Source organism: Cottoperca gobio, chromosome 3 (assembly GCF_900634415.1).
Source record: "Cottoperca gobio chromosome 3, fCotGob3.1, whole genome shotgun sequence".
NCBI lineage: Eukaryota > Metazoa > Chordata > Actinopteri > Perciformes > Bovichtidae > Cottoperca > Cottoperca gobio.
Window position 1 is genome coordinate 10,326,589 of NC_041357.1, and position 21,439 is coordinate 10,348,027.

Below are 21,439 nucleotides of genomic sequence, written 5' to 3' on the forward strand. Positions count from 1 at the left end.
CATGGTGAACGGTGGCCCAAACGTGAGGATGATGAGCAGTAGACGGTGAAGCTCTAGAGTAGAGGCGACGTAGGATTTAAAGCCTTTTTGTTAAAAGATTCTGGTGTATCTGATGAGCAGTCTCCACAAGTTTTGATAAAGATGATGCAAAAAAAAAATCACATAAAATATAATATTCAATCAGTCAGAGCTTTTCTTTATGCAGTCCTGAAGGTTCTGCTTGATGTAAGATCCTGTTTTGCTCTTCGCTCTGAAACTCTGCTGTGAAATCACAGAGTGTGTGTGAGTCTGAGCGAGCCGTGGACTCTGAGCACCACCGAGCTCCTCTTTTTATACATCTCTGCAACCCACTCCTTTCTTCCTTTGGGCATCCCTCCACACACACAGCTCCTCTCCCCCCTCCTACATTCGCAGCGATGACACATTTCCGCAGCTTCCATACCAGAGCACCGGAATAATCTCCCAGAAACTGTTGGCATGGGAACCGGACCGTGATGTTTCAGAGGAGGGAAGAGGCACGACGTGAAAAAGCAACACATTTTATATGGCTTGTGAAGATGACGAATAACCGTAGAACCACTCAGGGAAATTAAATGAGCTGATTAATGCTGGCATGTTTTACTATGCGGAGTTTGTGGGCTTGTTACAGTTAACGTTTGGGTGTGATGGTATCTGACAGAGATGCCCCTTGGCTAACAAACAATGTAAACTTTTTACATGCAATATCTGACTCCAAACTCATTCATATTTTATCTAATTAAAAAGCCCAATGAGAAACGTATTTATTCAGGCATGCTCTAAATCTTACAGCCGTGTGACAAGAAAGGTGAAACTGAGAACAAGAGGTCAGAACAGACTGAAGTTATTTGAATTGCTGTTTATTGATGGATTGAAGAAGAAAACATGCAATGTGTTTTTTACATGTTTGATCTGCTTTCGCCCCAAACATCATGCAGGTAATAGGAATACGCCTAATACACAATCCTTGAGAAAAGCTCTTAGAACTGAAGTTGGTCCCCTTCTGCTGCACCGAGAGTTAATATGAGTGAAATGTCAAGAACAAAGTTTCCATGGGGATTAATATAGTATAAATTAGAGCGGATATCTGAGCAAAGACAAGTTTCAACATACATGTAGCTTTCAAAAAGAGAAAGTCAAAGAAATGCATCATAGATTTCGCTCACTGGTTTGTCTCATCTCTACTTTTGGTTTAGTTTAACATTTTAGATGCTACTCTCAAGATGTATAGATCCAGATTAATGTAGATTTAGCACATTTATCGTCACACACACACACACACACACCAACTCATTATACAAGTGGATTTTTCAGAGGATTTTCAGACATTTTAGGTTAAGTTACACCTAGCAGTAACACCAGTTGTAAGAAGTGTTTTCGAAAATTAATTTAGTTTGTAAACAGAAACACATTATAATATTCGACTAAAACTTCTCCCTCTGTGCTTGTTATTCATCTACAGAGCCTCCTCTTAATTCATTCTAATCAATACCGTCGAGAAAATCTTAAAGGTGAAAAAAGCAAACGAGATCTTTAATGATTTTCAGTTGGTGCAGAAGAAGAAATGTAAATCTGAGTGCTTTGAAACTTCTGATATAAAATGGAAAAATTATCCCAAAGACTGAAGAATTAAGGAAGCTATTAATGTCCCACAAAAACCCATTTCCACTTTTAAATCTTAATAACCCATTGTTTAAGTGCTCTAGAAAGTAGGTAAGTACCCCCTCCAGTGTAAAACTAAAGGCTTAAAGCTCGCCCACATAGCTAAAGGCTGGTCCACACACACTCGCAGGAGGCCCAAACATACACACAAATATACAGAGGCCTCCAACCTCAGACGCATCCAAATTATTCCCTCATCATCTAGGCTTAATTTTCGCTTTTAGTTTCCACGTTAGTGTTCCACTCATTAAAGCTGATCACTCGATGGAGAGCACCACTTTGTTCAAAAGAAATTTGTTTGAATAGAATACATGTAACGGCGGCTGTGTGCCTGCCTCACATCATCAATGACTGGGAGTATCAGAGGGAGGGAAACTGGGATAGTGCCCAGAAACTGTCACGTCTTCTCTTCTTGGTCCATGATGGTAGTTGGACGAGTCGTTACCACAGCTGGTCCCCTCTGTCTGCTGCCGCCGCCGATACATCTAGCCCTGCTTCTGCTTCTTAAGGTAACGAGCGCGCTGGGACAAACCCATCCCCATCACGTGGCTGTTGAGGATCTTGGCAGGGAGCAGAGCTGTAGTCACCCAACCCTACAGAGGGAAATGACATGGTCAGCTGGTGGCCTTTACAAATAACAGATTAGCATTCATTAATCATTTCCAACCTACTGGAGCAACAACTGCAGCGAGCAAAGGAACATTCAGGAAACGGTGCCGTTTTGATGCCGAAAATGTGACATAGGCATAGCTGCAACATCTTGAATATAGATCAACTAACTTCTATTTCTGAATTGTTTAAAAACCTTATTTCTCTGATGTTATCAAGACAATCCTCATTGTTACTTGTAAAATATGGCAAATGTATCATGCTGGATAAATTCACCAAATTAGCATCTAACTTGTTTATATTGTGTATATAAGCCGTTTAAATCACAGAAACTAAATATTTTCTGCTTTAGTCATAATGTCAGTTAACTTCAGTATGGCAGTTGACGACAGTCGACTTTGTTCTGAAGAAACCCCTACTGTTATTAATCCCCTTTTTAAGAAGGTAGAAGTCTTTTGAAGCATTATAAAAGGTTGTTTCATTGACTTACCATGTTCAATTAATTACCGATACAAATCTCCTATAAAATGAATTATTTTAATTTCTCATGCTGCTAATTTAAAACTGAAATGTGTTATTCTGCTTAATTTAGACATCACTATAGTTCAGTGGATATGATAAGGGTTAATGAATTATGGATATGGTTGAAAATGATACACTTTGTAAACGCCCTTCACTTCCATTTCCATTTACTAGCATCATTATTATTATTGGTTTTCAACATGACTCCTTAACACTGCCACCATAAAATGTATACACAACATGTGAACGGTTTCAGATTGCAGCCTTACAGCAGTCTAAATGACATACTGGTGAATTGTGGATTATTACTGGGAGGCGGGTAGAGCTGTGCTGCACAATTGAAGTGAGAGGGATTATCAGATAATCAGTGCAGACACTGGTCGTCTGCATCTTGTGGTTTAGTGAAATATAAAGACCGGTGACAGGGAAGATCTGTGCTGAGTTCACGTTATCTGCACAATACCCAGTGAGTGCACAGGATCAACAAAGGATGGATATATTCACCACGTGTATACTGTAGCGGATGGTGTGGTTACTTATATGTATAATCAAAAAAACATGATCGTTGATATTCCGACAACATCGTTCAACAGTGTCCAACGCAACGTGGAGGAAGTGGAAGGATAGCAAATGGCTGCGTCTCTCTGAATGCGCTAAACGTGTGTTTACGTACAATTTCTGATGCTCGTGTTTCTACACAGTCATTTCAGTGCAGACCATATTGCAAGGTATTGAAGCATCGCACTCCATTATTTCAGAGAATATTTATATTGTGATAGAAGCTTGAGCAACTTCATGCCGATTATATAAATGGACAACAATATGCGGAGGAACATTTGGCCTGCAGTGTGATTTTAAGTTCCAACTGGCAGTCTCCTCAGATCTTGAGTCATTCTGAGTGGTGAGTTTAGTGTACACGCAACTAAACAGTGAAGGTCCTCAGTTAGTCTCCAATGCCAGGCTTCACGATGGCTAGTTACTGCAAATAAGAAGCCTGAATTGTATAAGGAACTGTATTTGTTTGTCAAGAAACGGTTAATCAAATCCTTGCTCTTTGGCCGCCTGAAATGAGTTTCACCGAGTTCTACAGAGAGACAGTTTGGCTACTGGTGCATACAATAGATTGTGGTTCCTTTCTAATTATTTCAGTGACTGATTGGCGAATATTGCCTGCTGAAAATCAAGATGAAGCCCCAAGTAAAGATCTGAAAAAATTAAATGCATGGCGTGTCTCGTCATCAGACGCGTTCTTCTTTACTACATTACATACACAGACTTACCATAATGGCATGGGGCAGGTAGCCATTGGTCTGAGTCTGTAGACCAACAGTGTTGAGCTCGGCTGAAACGTAGCGCTCTGGACTGGGCTTGTCCAGCGTAGCTCGTCGGATTTTACTCAGCTTGGTTGCAACAAAAAATGGCAGAACACTCTGGGGGGAGGGGGGGGGGGGGGAGGAGGAAATCACATAAATAAACAATGCGCCTGGTTTCATAGCTTAGTACAGTATCGACAGTGTTAAGACCACACTTCTTTTCCTTAAAAGAAAAAGGGAACTTAAAAGGGAACATGCTAATTGTCAGGTTCATACATGTATTTAGTTTTTTCTACGAGAACATGCGGCACCTTTCGAAAAAACACATTCTTTTTCTCATGCCGTCTGAATATGGCTGTTTTCACTCTCTGTGTGAAACGCTCTGTTTTAGCGATCGTGTCTTTAAGCCCCCCCATCACGTAAAAGCCCAGTCAGCTCTGGTTGGCGGTAAAATATGTTGCGCCTTTGCAAAGGTAGATTGGGGGGGGGGGGCGTATATTCTAATGAGCCTGCATGTGACATAGGAAGAGGACCCAATTCTAAATATCTTGTTGCTCGTTTTCTAACTGAGGCAGCCCACAAAGAACCGACTGGGTTGTCCCATGTCACAGTTTGGGAGTGGGTAGATGCATGTGCATTTCCTAATATGTCCCCTTTAAGGATTTTCCTTCAAATTGCATTTTTAACTCCCATTATGAACCACCAACATTATGAAAAGCATGTAGGCTTATAGCAGAGGAAGTAAGGTTGGTTCATTTACCTGGATGATGATGCCTTTGCTCTTGTATTCAGCTTGCAGTCCTCTGGAAAAGAAGTCCACAAATGCCTAAACAAGATAAAAGGCAGGTCATTTAATCCAAAGCTACACATGCAGTAAGAAGATGCCACCAAATATTAAAAAAAACAACAACATGGGATTTTGATGGGAAATACTGAAGTGCTCGGTCACAGCAGGGGACAGAGGTGTGAACTGTTGCTGAACTCAAGATAAGAAGACCATCCGTCTCTCCTGTAAGCCACCATTTGTGCAAACAAGGAAGAACTGACCCAAACTAGTTCTTTGCTTTGAATTGAGTATAAATACCCCCTGGGGGAGGATTCACTCCTCTGAGCAGCACACGCGTGCGAGTTTGAACATATTTTTGTATGTATAGCTCTGCTCCTTCTTGCAAGAATATTGATTAAAACTCTTATTTGATTTGGATCCTGAATTATATATAATATAATGTTATGTTTCCAAACATATTTCAACTGTCTAAAGAATAAGAACATACTCAATACCAAAGCGTTCATGTGCAATGTGCTTTCACACTGTTAATTGTAGGTGTAATGAGCTGAGACGATCATTAAATTGAGCGTTAAACTAAAGATTCACCTTAGATGAATTTTAGATGAACTGTTATAAACCTGTGTTGCAGATTGCAGGATTTAGTGGATAAACATGACCCAGTATTAAGACACCGGCAAAATGAATCATCCGAAAGTGTGAACAGCAGGCTGTTTTTAAGCTAACAAACACACATGAGACCGTTATAAACCATTATGACGCCATATGCTCCTATAAACATTTTTAATTGGTGCACTACCTCGGGACCTGAGGTAGTCACAGACTTATTTATGCTCAACAATTAAAACAGCAAATATGAAAAAGCACGATCCCTCTCTTCATCCCTGTGTCTAAATAAAAGCTGAACTAACATCCGTAGATACGTTTTGCCTCAAAGTGTGTTGGTGGATTAGAGAGACTCGTTCACAACATGAGAATAAAGATGGATTCCTCCTCATGGACCGCACGATGTAGACCGTTAATGATGCTGGGACGCGTCTATTGATAACACGCCAGTTAATACTTAAAGAAAAGGTCATAAAGCATGTACTGCAATTACCTTGGAGGCAGAGTAGACGGTAAGCAGAGGAACAGGGTACATCCCACTGGCAGACGAGATGTTGAGAATGGCCCCCTTCCTCCTGGAAACACGAATATAAGCAGAGGCTCTTTTGCTCACAACATGGCACCAGGTGTGTGCTTGCAAGCTGAAGTAAAACTGCTCTTGTTGTACATCAAAGAAGAGCTGCTAGATATTGATCAAAGATACTGTAACATTAATACCTTAATGTTAACAATGGGATATTTCCTGCTGCAGCCTGTGGTGAGTTCATACAATATTTAATACAACCTAGAGGTGGATGATATTTAGAGAAATACATCCTTTTGTATGTGTACCACGATGGCCGAGCAAGTGAAGGCTTTCAGACTTCATTTCACTCAACTACAACAAACAATATCAGAAAATGGTATAAATCGGCTGTAGTGCAGACGTTAAGATGTAGCCTTTATAGATGTTCTATCACACAACAATACCCAAAGTTACAGACATTATAATTCCCATAAAGTACTAATCCTGTAAATGAAAACTATTGTACAGAGCTATTGCAAAAACAAACAATTTCAAATATACAGTAACATTAAATGTTCATGCGCACATATTTCAGTGTAGATGTTTTAGGTGCAATATGTTGGTTCAAAGCTTTGCAAGTTTTAGATTCATTTACTAAACTAGTCCGTTAACTATCTCCAGATGCTTTATGTGCTGCTGTGACTGGCGATAAGGTTTCAATCAATGTCACAATACTTGTTTTGTTTTTTTGAAAAACAATGTGGAAAAGGCTAATTGTAGACAATAAATAATCAAAATGATTGACATTTGGGAAATTACCCCGTACACCACCAACGTTTTGTTATTACACTTCAGTTTTTGTTCTGATGAAGGACCCGAGATTTACTGTAACGTGTTGGTTATAGAGTTTTAAAAGGTGCTTCTAGGCAGATTTCTTAAACTTTGGACAGAGGTCGAAAACTCAAGGAAAACTTCCTCTATATAGAACGCGTTGTTCTTACCGTGAAGTCGTTCTATATACGACAAGACTTTTTCCCTTCTCCATGCAACTTGGAAGTAGGTGAAGTTGTGGAATTAAACTCAAACTCAAGCTTAACTTTACACAGAGCCAGGCTAACGCTTTCGCCATTTCCAGTCTTTGTGCTAAGCTAAGCGTCTGTAACTTCATATTTAACAGACAGATATGAGAGCAGTGTCAGAATTGTAAAAACATGACTTGGAGTGACTTCAAATGACTTGGAGTCATTGATTTACACAACGCAACTTTGTGAAACAATATGATGACATGATCACAACACCATTTCAACTCAAAGCCCTGTGTGCTGCTTCATTGTGCCATTTGTGCTGGTGTTAATTACTCAAGATAAACAGACATCACAAACTCACCTCTCCACCATTTGAGGTAAAACAAGACGTGTCATCTGGAAAAACAATGAAAAGGGAAAGAGAGCGCAAGAGAGAGAGAGAGAGAGCACAAGAGAGAGAGAGAGCGCAAGAGAGAGAGAGAGAGAGAGAGAGAGAGAGAGAGAGAGAGAGAGAGAGACAAGTGTGAGAAAAAAAGGTGAACGCATTAGACAGACAGAAAATAGTCTATTAATGTGTGTGGGTTGTGCATACACATTTGTAAACATGGGCGTGTGTGTGTGGGTTTTGTGTAGAGAGGTGGTTGGGGAAGGAAGATAAGAAGAGAAAGGGGATGATAATGATAGCAGAGGGAACAGTTGAAAGAAATATTGATGACATAAATTAGGTGTAAAGAGAGTGGGTGGACTTTAGCTGTTGCTCTGGGAACTGCTCAACAGAAGAGGGACGGAAGTGACTTACTATGCTTTATGTCATTGTGTGTGTGTGTGTGTGTGTGTGTGTGTGTGTGTGTGTGTGTGTGTGTGTGTGTGTGTGTGTGTTTTCATTAGTCTGTGGGACTACCCTGACAGCGGATCTCAAACTATTCCAACCATTTGAATCCACATGGACAAATTCAATAACTCCAAAGGAAACCCAGACGTCAAACTGAGACATACAACAAACATTTAAAAGTCAATATTCACAGAGTCCATGCTGTGCAGCCTGAACCACTTACTTTAGATAAACTCAGCTCTTTAAGGGAAAAAAAACACTACATAGACACTGCCAAAAGGCGGCCATAGTAAATATTAACTTGAAGGGGAAATACTTTTAAGTTTGATTTGTTTCCTCTTTGACATTAAAATGTCCTTTTTTTGTTCAATTAAAAATGCCTCCATGCCACATTAACGTTTTAAATGAATAACACTCACCTGGCACACTGACGTTATGTTAATGTTGACCATGGTGTCGATGAACTGAAACAAGAAGAACAGGAGCGTTGCTTTAACTTGGGTACTGTGCTTGTGCAAAAACATACACATGTTCAGAAATGGAGACAATTGTATGCGTTTAACTATCAACTGCAGGTATTAAAGAAGTTATCTTGTGATTTGTTAAAGCACAAGATGGTAGAAACTATTTGATGAAATGTCAAAGGCCGTTAAAATCGTCACTATGAAACTTCTGAAAGTGGAAATAGCATAATCATCATCTTATAAAGGAGACGTTTAACTCTCTGTGTAGCTGCTGTAACATACGTGGTGGCTAATGTTAGCAAACTGCAGGTAGAGGTTGCTGTGGAATAAATATGACTCTTCTCTACTTATGCTGCTGGTACACTACGCTTTTGTAGATAGATAGATAGATAGATACTTTATTAATCCCGAGGGAAATTTAGGATGCATGTCAGGTGTTTGCCACCTGTGGCCACCTTTCCGCAAAAATAACATAGGCTTGCTTTATGCATGCAAGATAGTATAATTACAATAGGTTATAGATAACAAATTCATTTTCCAGCTCAAATGAAGGTAAATCATTTGATCAGGTCTTAATAAGATGGCCACATTTATGCAGTTTCATTTAGTCTGAAGGTTCTATCGGCACATCAGGGCCCTTTTGTCTGCTCGACGTGAGGCAGAAAACTGATGTGAGTTTAAAAAATGTAAATTATAACTGTCCATAGAGCGAACTGGATCCAGTCTGTAGTGGAGCTAGATTAATTAAAGTTGATTAAAATAAGATTTGTAGAAAAGACAAAATGATATAAATGATATATTATGGGATGTGCTCTTATTACCACTTCTATTCCTTCCAACATTGTATTCTTCATATTCCTGTATGATATAATCATCTACACATTCATGACAAATATAACAATATAATAAACCTTCAACTTACAGTGTCGAGATCGGGGACGTTGAGGAAGAATTCAGGGTAAGAATAAGATATTCCAACATTGTTCACTGTGACATAAAAGAAACGGGACATAACGTTAACAAACTGATGGATGAAAAGAAGATTGTAATGTGGAGTTCACAGTGTTATTCCTCTTTCCCATCTTAGGAGGGCAGCAAAGGGCTGAAGAAGCCAGGATAAAATGATCCTTTATGATTACATTAAAAGCTTGTGGATTGTACAGCGGTCCTGATATATGTCGCTCTGCATTTAGATTTCATTTGCCAACACATATGACCAAATGTATGAAAAGTGACGTGGTCTGCTGCAGTCTTACCCAATACTCCAATCTGCAGTCCTGCAAGTCCAGCTTCAATCTTCGAATAGATATCTACAGCGCTGAAGTCTGCTGCGATCGTCTTGGTCTCCACGCCACATTTGCCCGCTGAGGGCACAAAGCATTTTAATTTTGCATATATTAGAAGCGCCGATATCAGAAATCAGCGCTCGAGTGAGCGCTGATTTCTGATATCGGCGCTTAATGCCTTAAAACGAGTGTTTTAAGGCATTTATGAACGAACCTATTGCTAACAAATAGTCACTTGAAAAAGGAAGACCAGAGCAGAGGCGGGAAAAACATAATGAAACCCTGAAATAATCCTTCTTCATCAATGGGGATATCCCTCCCTTAAGAGGAAGCTTTCATTTAATTGGACAGATTCACTTTCAGCTTCAGTAGGAGGCTTTACTGCCTCATAGCCAAAAGCACAAGAGTCCAGTTGAGTCTCCACTCAATAAAGGATCACTAATGAAAAACACGCAATTCAATGTAATAGCATTTAGTCTTAGTCATTTAGCCCTATTGGACTATAACATGTGCAATATGGATGTAACATTTTAAGGTTCAGAATAAATGAGGCTGAATATCAGCGCGGGTCATTAAGACTAAACTCCACTCAAGCGGCTGTCTTACTTAACATGTGAACTATATTAGTCCTGTGCCTTCGTACTGTGGATTTCCCTCGACCGTAAAATGTGGGATTAGTTTGAGTGATGGAATAAATAAGAGCAATATAGCGCTACATACTGTAGTTCACTGTGATTCATGTGTTTGCCATCTACAGAAATCTTTACTTTGCATTAATTTTCCAAGTCTGGCAACATTTCTGTCTGCATACATTGCATGTTTAAATTATTATCTTCTTTCTTTTTTTCTTCATAGAACTCACAGATCGCCTTGGATACGTCATCCAGCTTCTCCTGAGAGCGGCTGATCAGCACGATATTAAAGCCTCTGCGGGCAAGCTGCAAACAGAAAGAAACACGTCAACAAAAAGGCGCCATGTACCATTTTAATACTCTGTTTTTAGATAATAGAGTGAAAGCAACATTAAGCAAAAAGGTGTGTTTATGGAATAATTAATCAATCAAAATATTTATAATAATTTGTCACTGTAATCCTAATTTTAGATTTCTACCTTTAATTTCTGTTTTAAACACCAAAGAAGTTTTTTTTTTTTTTAGTCTGAAGATTTCGGTTTTGCCTGTAAACTGTGCTTTTCAAGTTTGTGTATTCAGATCCAGATTATTCATGCCTTCAGAAGGAGGTAAGATGGTAAATGGACTGCATTCATAAAGCTCTTTTCCAATCTTTTGCGAGCACTCAAAGCGCTTTACAACACGTGTCAGCATTCATCCATTCACACACATTCATAAAGAGTTAGAGGTTATCATACAAGGTGCACATCAGCTCGTCAGTAGGGATAACCATTCACACACACACAAACACACACACACACACACACACCGTTGGCCATCGGGAGCAATTTGGGCTTCAGTATCTTGCCCAAGGACACTTCGACATGCTGACCGAAGGGGCGGGGGATCAAACCGCAGACCCTCCGACCGCTAGGCGACCGCTGGGCGACCACGCCTCCTCCTGAGCCAAAGGAGCCACAGCCGCCCAGTGGCTGGATCTTCAGCTTCTGACCAGCGTCTTTAGAAATCACTTCAAACACAGTTGGCTAGACAACCTCATCAATCGGCTACCGGTCAGTTCCCGCTCAGGGAGACTCGCTCACCCAGCAACCAAAAGGTTTGCGTTAGGCATGAATGTAAAAAGCAAAAACTTGCGACGCAGTTTACATAAGCATAAATGTTCAGTCTCAAGTAAACGACCTGGAAACACCAACATTCAAAACGTTTGCAGAACTAGGATTCCATCAACAAAACTATTTTCAAAACAAACCCACAAAACCAACGTCACTTTACAAAACTCTATATTCTGGAGCATTCCATGATTTATTTAATATTCCGAATGCGTTTGACAGAGACTGAAAGAAACTCCACTCAACTGCCTCCCCCTCTTGTTTCACTGTGGCCCTCTGTTGTTTAGGTTAGGAGTCTGAAATGTTCCAGAGTCTGGGGAATCTTACCTCCTCCGCGTACGCTTTCCCGATCCCATCTGTGGCTCCTGTCACAACTAAAAGGGAAAAAAATGACAGATAAAGACTGAATTAGCACGACAAAGATCGTATATAATATATAAATATATAATAATGTGCAACTTTAATAAGGCAAGATATGCTCATCCATAGTCAATAGAACATTCACAGTACAAGAACAAGGTATAGATTTCTTTCCATGAGCATAAAAATGGGGCTCAATTGGCTGGTTCATTAAAACTGAGAAAAAGAAGTGACGCTGTCTTTGTATATTTAATACTCCTACATTCATTCACAACTATCCATCGGGATGGTTCCACGTGACAGGAGGAAGAATGAATAAAGATATAAATCAGATGAAAAAAGGACCACAAACACAGCAAACCGTTTGAGAGGCAACACACTGAATATACTGACGTTATTGAACAATAGATATTGTTTAGAACTGGAAAGTAAAAACCCTCTGGTGCGACCAAAAGTACGTTGACACCCAAACATTACATCCATATGTAAGTGTTAGACTATATGATCATATTCCATTCATTTTGCTGCTATAACAGCCTCCACTCTTCCAGGAAGAGAGACTCATTAAGATTGTAGACATATTTGAACAGTGCACAAACAGCTCAGTAAGCACCATATATGAACAGACAAAGAGCGCCACCTCCAGGAATGTTAGCGCCACAGAAATCCGATGATAAAGATGTCAGAGTTATGGACCGTTTGACAGCTAAGTGCACGCTGGAAAGTGCAGTGGGAAAAATACAAATGATGGCCGAGCACAAAGAAGCTTTAGAAAAATTAAATGAATTGACTTTCAAGGGTAAAGGGCTGAATGTTAGTGTAGAAGGATGTACTGCAGGATGGAGGAACACAGAGAGCAGCCAAGGTGAATAAGGAGGAGAGAGAAAGAAAGAAAGAAAGAAAGAAAGAAAGAAAGAAAGAGAGAGAAAGAAAGAAAGAAAGAAAGAAAGAAAGAAAGAAAGAAAGAAAGAGAGAGAGAGAGAGAGAGTCTCTGTCATCAGTGGCAGTCGAGCGAACGGATGCCCTGGAACTGCCTGGCATAAACAGCAGCGGGCTATTTTTAGCAATTCCCATCTTCAGAAGGAACTATTCATCACACCTCTGGCTAAATATAACAAAAAGTGGAAGGGAGTGGGAAAGAGCGTCATGGCGTTACAATATGTCCCTGTATAACCTGTAAAGCCCGGCTCAAAGAGCATCTTATCCCATTTATATATAAACTTACATACTGTTCTGCATGTTATGTTTTAGGTGTACCTGTGTGTAATTATTGTTCGGTTCGTATTTGATGGTGTTTGGTGACATTTTTGGAATTGTGGTTCGGACTTACTTATGAGAGTGAAGTGTACTTAAGGAATATTGTGTGTTTCGGTCAAACCAAATCCGCCTGGCTGTTTGTACTGAGCAGCACATTAAATGCTACACACAAGGTGCAGCAACATAAGTGCAGTCAAAGTCACAGTCAACGAAAGATTAGAACACTATTGGAAAAAATAACTTTACGATGTTATGGTTATATATGGTGTGCTGCCAGACTCAGTAAAATGTACTTATTGTTTTATACTAAAGCTTCATCCATTGTGTTTTTAAATGTTTTTATGTAAAAAAGGAAACACATGCTTCATTTGAAAGAATGCAGGTTTAAGGCACTTCCGCTGCCGCTTGCTGTTGCCGCAATGTCTAATATAAATGTATCTGCAGAGAAGTTTATTTTTGGCAAATATTTTGTTCTTTTGACAATACTATTAATTCCTTGTCTTACTCATCTGTCTATCTACCCTTCGCTGTACCCATATTCCCTTTGTGCGATCTTCCTAAGTACAGATGATGCCGAGGAGCCAAGCATCTTCTAGGGCTGCAGCGGAGACAAACAGAAGTGAGTGGGGGAGGAAGGAGGAGAGAAAATGACAAACACGAACATGGGGGATCCTGGGGGCAACTAAAAATAGCACAGAGAAGAGGAGGGGAGAATGATGGAGAGTCTGCAGGCACAGTGATGAGGGAAACATAGGCTGGGTTATTTTTAGTTGTTTTAAGAATGAACTGTGTTGCAGTTGGAACAGAGAAGAAAAAAAGCTTTTGCAGCTGAGGGCATGTTCCCTTCAGTCAAATAACAACAGAGTCTATTTTAGGAACTGCTGTTTTCTGCAAATGTAGGTTGGACTGACTAGGTGTTCTGATGATGGTGCTACTATGTGTCTGCATGTGGGTGTTGGGTTTGATAGCCAGCATCTTTTTATTGTTGAACATAACTGAACAAAAAAATCATCTTCTGCAACTAAAATATAAGCCAGAGTCCTGCACCGTCTCCAGACTTTCTTTCCACTAGAGGCGACGAGTATTTCATGCAGAAATATTTGTTGGAGGACATGTTTAGTTCATTCTAGTAATAACTGCAATCTATGTGTGACACATACAAGTGACGCAGTTTATTAAACAGTACTATATAAATGGAGGAACGTGGCACTAAATCCTCACAGGTTTTGCATGCGTACACTTTATATTTCTAATACATGTTAGCTTTAAAATGGATTGCAAATTAACAGCTGATGTGGACATAGGATGTCATTACACTGGCATGATTGTGACTAATAAACAAATAGCTGTGACTTTCTACATTATCTTGTTTTACGAACTTAAATAAGGATCCTGCGTCTCATTTATGAATGGCTCTGGCCCTGTTACATAATCATGCCGTCCTTTACAATCAAGTCCACTTCGCTAAGACAAAGTTTGTGAATGAAAGCAGCATCCGAGGCTAACGGGCTCGTTTGCCTCATCGGATATTCTGAATTATTTTGCATGTGTAATCGAAAAGAAAAAAACCCAGTCTGACGCGTTCCCATTTTTAGCTGCACACCAAAAGATCAAAGGCAGCACACATCCTCAAAACATTTTGGTTTCTTTGGCAGACTGATGTGACTGTGCAGGCTGAATAAGTCTGCTCAGATGTTTTAAACACTGAGTGTAAAAAGATAAGTATACACACATAAAGTGATTTAAGATTGAGAACTATACACTGCAAATGCCTAAAAGATTTATCCAAAAACAGACTATTAACAAGCGTTTTATTCTTCATCTTGTGATTTCTACTGACCATGGAGGATGCAATGTAATACAAGTGTCTTAGTGTATCTTGAAAAGCGCTATATAATTAAATGTATTAGTATAACATGTATCTAAAAATACTCTTTGCAAACTACTGTATGATTACATTAATAATTATTCAGAAAACATACATGTGGTCTAACAGCTTTTTGTATTGTGACGTGAACCTTGAACACAAAACATTACGACATTAAAGCAATCCCAGCAGTCTGCTCAAACTCCAAGGTTCAGCCAGCGAGCTGGCTGGACAGATGGACAGTATTCAGTCTGATTTGATAATCCTCTCGAGCCATGATCCCATGACAAGATTTACTACCGTTTACACCAGATGACAAAAGGCTGATCATCCTGCCCATTCTCTATTTCTTGTGACAAGAACCACAGACTAACACTGACTGCAGTCTGCGGTTGCTGGGACAAAGACGCCATAGTGTGTAACAAATGTGTGCTGGAACAATATCAGAGGACTGCAGAGACTTCACAATCACCAGTGTTCAACAGTCAGGGTAAACTGGATGATGCAAGTTGTGACACAGTGCAACAGCACAGTACTGTACAACTGTATTCCCATGTGCCCAAAGACTATAAGTTGAATAACAAAGATAGCACACATATGCAGTGTACGAATATATTTCATATGGAAGATATTAAATAAACACAATGTTAGCATGTTTTTCAAAAATCCTGACAATTCAAATGTCTTATTGTTAGTTACCTGCACAAACATTGTCCGTAGCAGATTTAACAATCAGAACACATACTGTGGTTTTGCTTATCATACTAAATATAGTCTTTTAGTAAATAGGTTAAAGAAAATGTGTCAGCTTGTGAAATACATTCTGTGGCCACATTAGTAGGTACGCATGCACAATCCAATGCAACAACTGTGTCATAAAATCTACTTTTATAAAGTTTATAATGTTCCGTTTTTGTTGTTGGAAATGTGTAAATTCAAATATGTTTATTTTTTTGAGGTCATAGTTAAAAGGTGTTTTTTTTTTTACAGGACTACATTATAAAAGAGCCAAAAAGCTTTGCTGGTGCATCCTAGATCATGGAATTAAAAAACTTAAAAGTGAAATGCTACATTTAAAGGCGATTTAACACAAAGCTGTTGCTACAAATAATTAAACACTAAGTCAAAGTAATATTACCAAATTCAACTTGAGGCATGTTTTAGGTTGTTAAAAGGTTGCATTTATTTTATTGTATTTTTGCAGTTTTGGATTCCTGTTTAGAGAAAGAACGGCTGGTTAATACAACAAGTCAGAGACATTTACAGAGACTTTATTTTCTTCAAGTTCAAGTTAATGGAAAGTAACCTTCATTCACATTTAGGCAAAAATGTAAATGAAGGACTTTTACTTTACTTGTACAGTATTCCTACACTGTGGTATTACTACTTTTATTTAAGTATATTATCTAAATAGCCTAATCTTCCACCTCTGCTCATCATGGGAACCACCAGGAATCAAACCAATGAATCCTGGACCAAAACGCAATTTGTTATGAATACTAATACAAAATAAAATGACGAAGAAGAAATGGACTGACTCTAATAATAACTAGCAATTTCTGCCCAATATGATATTTAATATGTATTGTTATCAGTACCCTCTTTGTTATTGCTTGTACTGTTTAAACATTTTTTTTTTTTTAAATGACATGAACCCTTCTCACCTGCCCATCTCCCCAGTGTGGTGGGTGACACAAGCCGTCCGTTGCCCAGCACCCACACCCTGATCCCGGACAGCAGCCGGTACACGGAGCACACAGACAGCCAGGCCGCGGTCAGAGCACCGAGCCAAAACAGCGGCGTCTCCACGAGCCGTAACACTGCTTCTCCACTGAAGGACATACCTGCACAACACACTCCTATGTCTGTATTATCTGGTAATAGTAACGCCCAAATGTATAATATCTGTATTAATGTAATATGCAGTGCTCTAAGTGCAAATGCATGCGTCCTAACAAGGGATTGGGACTTGTTGCTTACTTCCGCGTTGGACGCTTCCGCATTCGCGCTTGCCTGTCTGTGATTGGCCCCTTTTCTTCTTCTTTTTTAGATTTTAATAACGATTGAAAAGTATATGAGCTTCACTACCACCTAGTGTTATAGCACAGTCCTCCATGTCATCAGTCCCGTATTTTGTAAAAATAAAATATAATAAAAAATATAATATGGTATGGCATTTTCTGAGCTATGTTGTTTTATCATCTATGCTTTTCTTACCACTTTTGTCTTCAAGCTCAATATTTATCTAATAGGCCTAGCTGTGTTTTGTTTATGATAAAATAAAATAAAAACTGCAATACAATAATAACGATAATATCTTGTTTGACAGTTATCCAGTTTCACACTGCAAGGTTTTACAATAAGGTTTAAATACTTATTATTTTTCAGCAGGTTGAAATACCTACAAAAAATCCTATATGAAATTCTAGCTTTATCAGAATCAGTACTCTATTATTGTATATCATTGTATCTCTAAACCTAAAACTCAGTGCCCTGTCTGATTTATTCATACGTGTTATTGGTCTTATGGAAATACTGTATAAATACTGAAATGTGGTAAGGCTTTTGTTTTAGCAATCATGAGCATGAAATATATTTACAGTCACGTGAGAAATCCATTAATCCATTAACACTACAAACTCATGGCATGTACACACCATATTCACCCTCAGAACTATTTTGAGTGTATTTCAACAAAGGGGCCCCAATATGAGTCTACATTGTAAAACCACAATACAGACTCATGCAGGGTCTTTCTTGACAAATGTGTGTTTGCAGTTATAGTTTTCCCAACAACAGATATGATAGATGCTTAGCCTTGAATGCATCTGTTTTTTTCTTTCTTTTTTTCTTGCATTCACAAGACATCACTGAATCTACCTTACAGACACACATAGAGTACACAATTCAGCCAAGTAGAGCAGACAGCAGCGGTCCATAATGTGAGAGCGAGCGTTACATAAGAGCATTGCATCTAAAAATAGAAATGCAGCAATGGTAAACAGGAGTCTAAACTGTTGGCTCTAAGCTTTCAAAGGAACCTGAATGAAATTTAGATTAAAGCGCCATCTCGGACATAAATGGACCAGCTGCTCATCATAACCATGTGAGCCTAACAGGCAAGTACAGCGGGCCTGATGTCCATGTGTGTGTGAGTGTGAATGAGGTGAAGGAAGACAGAGTTAGAGCTGTTGCATTGATGAATCATCAAGAGAAGAGTTGATTGTGGCTTTGAGAAAATGTATTAAAAAACAATTGAATAATATATATGCATATATAAATATATTAAAAGTATATGAAGATATTTTAATCACACAACATGGTGCTCTACGGTTAGATATTCAGCACCACATATTGATGGACAGCTCCGTATCATTGTTTTTATTTGTTATTTTTGAGAATGGACCTTGTTAGACGTAAAGTTTTAACATTGTGTTATTGGACAAAACACACACACACACACATACAAAAAGAAGACCACATTCATACAGCAATTGTTACAAATAAAATACGTTTTAAATTATGTTCTTTGTGGAATGTACAAGACAATACACATTTTATTCTGTATCTTCTTTACCTCTGTCAGATTCACAAGCTTTTATTCATGTTTTCTTGATGTGTTATTTTACAGCGAAACGTCGCATAGGTACACACTGATTACATTTATTTTTTAACATGACACTTCAAATGCTGTAGTGTTATTTACTAAAACTACATGTGCAAAAGCAATAAGGACACATGATTAAAGCTTTTAAACTGCTTTTATTATGAAGCTGCTGTATACAAATGGTATAAAGGATTATTAGTATTGAAACATACAATTTTTAAAAAACAAAACACACACACAGTTAACAGCATACAATTAAATTGTAAATATATTCTAAGAAAATGTGGTGAATGTACAGTAAACATATTCAGTCTTTTTTTTCATTTTAAATCTATTTATTTAAGTTGTTCACATATTCCAATTGACATATTATTATTTGAACAAATAAAATAAATATGACAACATAAGACAGACTGACATAAAATGTAAAGTTTTAATAAAAAAAATGTTTTTAAATATAGGGAGACAAGACAGCACACATTAAGAAAGGTGTAAGAAAACTACAAACAGAGGTGGACGAAGTACGCAGATCTTTTACTTGAGCAAAAGTAGTAATACCACACTGTAGAAATACTCTGTTGCAAAGTAAAAGTCCTGCATTCAAAATTGTATTTAAGTAAAAGTACAAAAGTATCAGCATCAAAATGGACTTAAAGTACAAAAGTAAAAGTAGTTATTCTGCACGGCCCATTACAGAATAATATTATACAACATTATTGAATGATATATATTGATGCATTGCAGTGTTCATCACTTTATTGTTGCAGCCAAAATATGTTAATATGTGCAATGCCAGGTAGCTTGTGAATTTCTCCCAGGGATCAATAAAGTGTATCTTAACCTATAATATACATGATATTTGTTGATTATATTTTGTACGAATAATCTGAATCTTCAAAGTAACATATGTTATGAAATGAATGCAGTGAAGATAAAAGTCCAATATTTATCTCTGAATTGTAGTGGAGTAGAAGTATAAAGTAGCAGGAAATGGAATAACTCAAGTAAAGCACAAGTACCTCAAAATTGTACAGAACTTGAGTAAATGTACAAACAGTAGGATCAACCGGTTTCTATATAATGCTTAATGATTTTAACATTTCTAATACAAATGCAGAACATGTGTGTCTGTGTCTTGTGGGTGATCATATATATTGAACAGTCTGCAGGCTTCTGTAAATGTTTGTACACAGGGACACGAGCATCTTATTTCATGTCAGACTGTATTTTACTAATAATTGTAAAGACTTTCTTTCTGTTGCTCGTTCTCTCTTTTACACACAAAAAAACATCTGCAAAAGTAATACCACAACATGGACATGCATTAACTCCGTATATACATTGCTCTATGTGTCTTGCCTTTTAAATAAAGTAAATGTTTAAATGCGCTCATTGTCGTAGCTAAACAGTGATACTATTGTCACAGCAGAACATTTTTTTTAAAAGGACCTAAGAGATGGCATATCCTAATACATTTAGACATGTCTGCGTAATGTTTCTTTGTTGTTTAATGTAAAGTGTTTGCCCACTTACAGCATATTACAAGCTGTAGGGTTGGTTAACACTCACACATAAAACCCACCTTCCGATTTACAGGACACGGAACAAATATGTATAGAAAAACACACACACTCAACTTTTTGAATTGTATTGTTCAAATACTTTTTTTATCTGTTTCTGTCTTTTCAAGACGTAATTGTCGTCATCCTCAAACTTCACAAAACAAAGAACTATAGTACAGAAACAGACTGTCTGGACCAGTGTCGGTATTTTGTGTAATTGTTATTAATTCTCCTTTAAGCAGGTGAGCTGATTAAAAAGATGGCCTGGAGGGGAATTGCAGGGAGAGGGAAATTTAAACAGATTCTCAATCTCCTGAAACAGGAGCTCCCTACTCTGTGAGCTGCCGGACTGCTCCACTGGAGCTCAGAGGGGTTTGCTTATTGTTAATGGGCGTACGGGACATCCTAGGACCCAGGGGTCTCCTGTATGAAGTGACTCTTAATAAAATCTTTCACAATGCCCATTTAAACAGGCCAGTCTTTCATGCCAGATTACCAAAAAGGACATTTGTAAAACCGAAAGAAAAGCTTAAATATTCACAAGAAAGTTTTATTTATCACCACAGGTATTCTGTGTGTCTGTGACCAAACAGCTGATCTTAACATGGTAGTTTAAGTTAGTTAAGTTGCTGCCACTTGAAATGTTTGCACAGTGAAATATCATGAATGTTTGATAGTCAACAAAATGTTGTGTTGTGACACATTTTGTTAGTTATAATCCTGAACAGGAACAAATTAAATGTCTTTAATGGCTGGTAATTATTGTGATCTGGGCTTAATCTTAGCTTGCAATGATAAGTAAATGCCCTTTTTTTTAATAACAGATAAAACTGCTAAACGAGTCAGTCTACTATAGTGAAATCTTTAGAAGAAGAAGAAGATCTTAGGGGGGGGGGACAACACGTAAATTAAATGCACACCAGCTGCATGAGCATGTTTACAACAGTTGTTGCCGATGATTAAAAACTATCCTTTGCTTCTCTTTTACAGTTTTCCCACTCACTCTGTGGACTGCACTTGCTGACCTCGCTGGGGTTTGGTCACTGCTGACGTCTCCTAGTGTGTGTGATGCGTAGACAACTTGTGAGTTCAAAAGGCACAAACAAACAAACAAAAATACAGATAATGTGAGAAAGCAGAAGCAAATATTTCATCATAGGACAGAGAACAGCTCCTTACTGAGAAGAAAAGACAGATGTGACATTGTATCATTGGTACATGGAGAGTGTAATGTGAAAATGTACCACAAGAAGCAGAAGACAACACTCAAATCATTATGAACATCCATATAATGTATGCTGTGAATGTATAGAAAGGGAATTCTTGTACTTTCCAACTTGCATTTTGTTGACTACAGGTTCACAAAAGAATAAACGAGAAATAGAGAGGTGTATATGAATAAGTGAAATATTTGGA

General features: G+C 38.3%; 1 protein-coding gene across 1 annotated transcript; it reads right to left on the reverse strand.

The window, feature by feature from the left end:
* Positions 1-862: 862 nt before the first annotated feature.
* Positions 863-16,885, reverse strand: hsd17b12b (hydroxysteroid (17-beta) dehydrogenase 12b). The gene is made up of 12 exons (XM_029459893.1): positions 16,835-16,885; positions 16,519-16,698; positions 11,698-11,744; positions 10,492-10,567; positions 9,600-9,707; positions 9,266-9,330; positions 8,299-8,343; positions 7,409-7,443; positions 6,011-6,092; positions 4,885-4,950; positions 4,092-4,241; positions 863-2,273 (listed from the first exon to the last, which is right to left on the reverse strand). Exons 2-12 carry the CDS (start codon positions 16,694-16,696, stop codon positions 2,166-2,168), a joined length of 960 nt encoding a protein of 319 aa, XP_029315753.1. The 5' UTR covers positions 16,697-16,698; positions 16,835-16,885; the 3' UTR covers positions 863-2,165.
* Positions 16,886-21,439: the final 4,554 nt, after the last annotated feature.

What these genes read in the sequence shown, in the direction of transcription:
- hsd17b12b (XM_029459893.1), bottom strand. Translation starts at nt 16,696, where the DNA reads ATGTCCTTCAGTGGAGAAGCAGTGTTACGGCTCGTGGAGACGCCGCTG. An exon ending in TGACGTATCCAAGGCGATCT is followed by an intron (nt 9,708 to 10,491) that starts GTGAGTTCTATG and finishes TTGTGCCCTCAG; the next exon opens with CGGGCAAATGTGGCGTGGAG. An exon ending in ACCTGCCCCATGCCATTATG is followed by an intron (nt 2,274 to 4,091) that starts GTAAGTCTGTGT and finishes TTCCCTCTGTAG; the next exon opens with GGTTGGGTGACTACAGCTCT.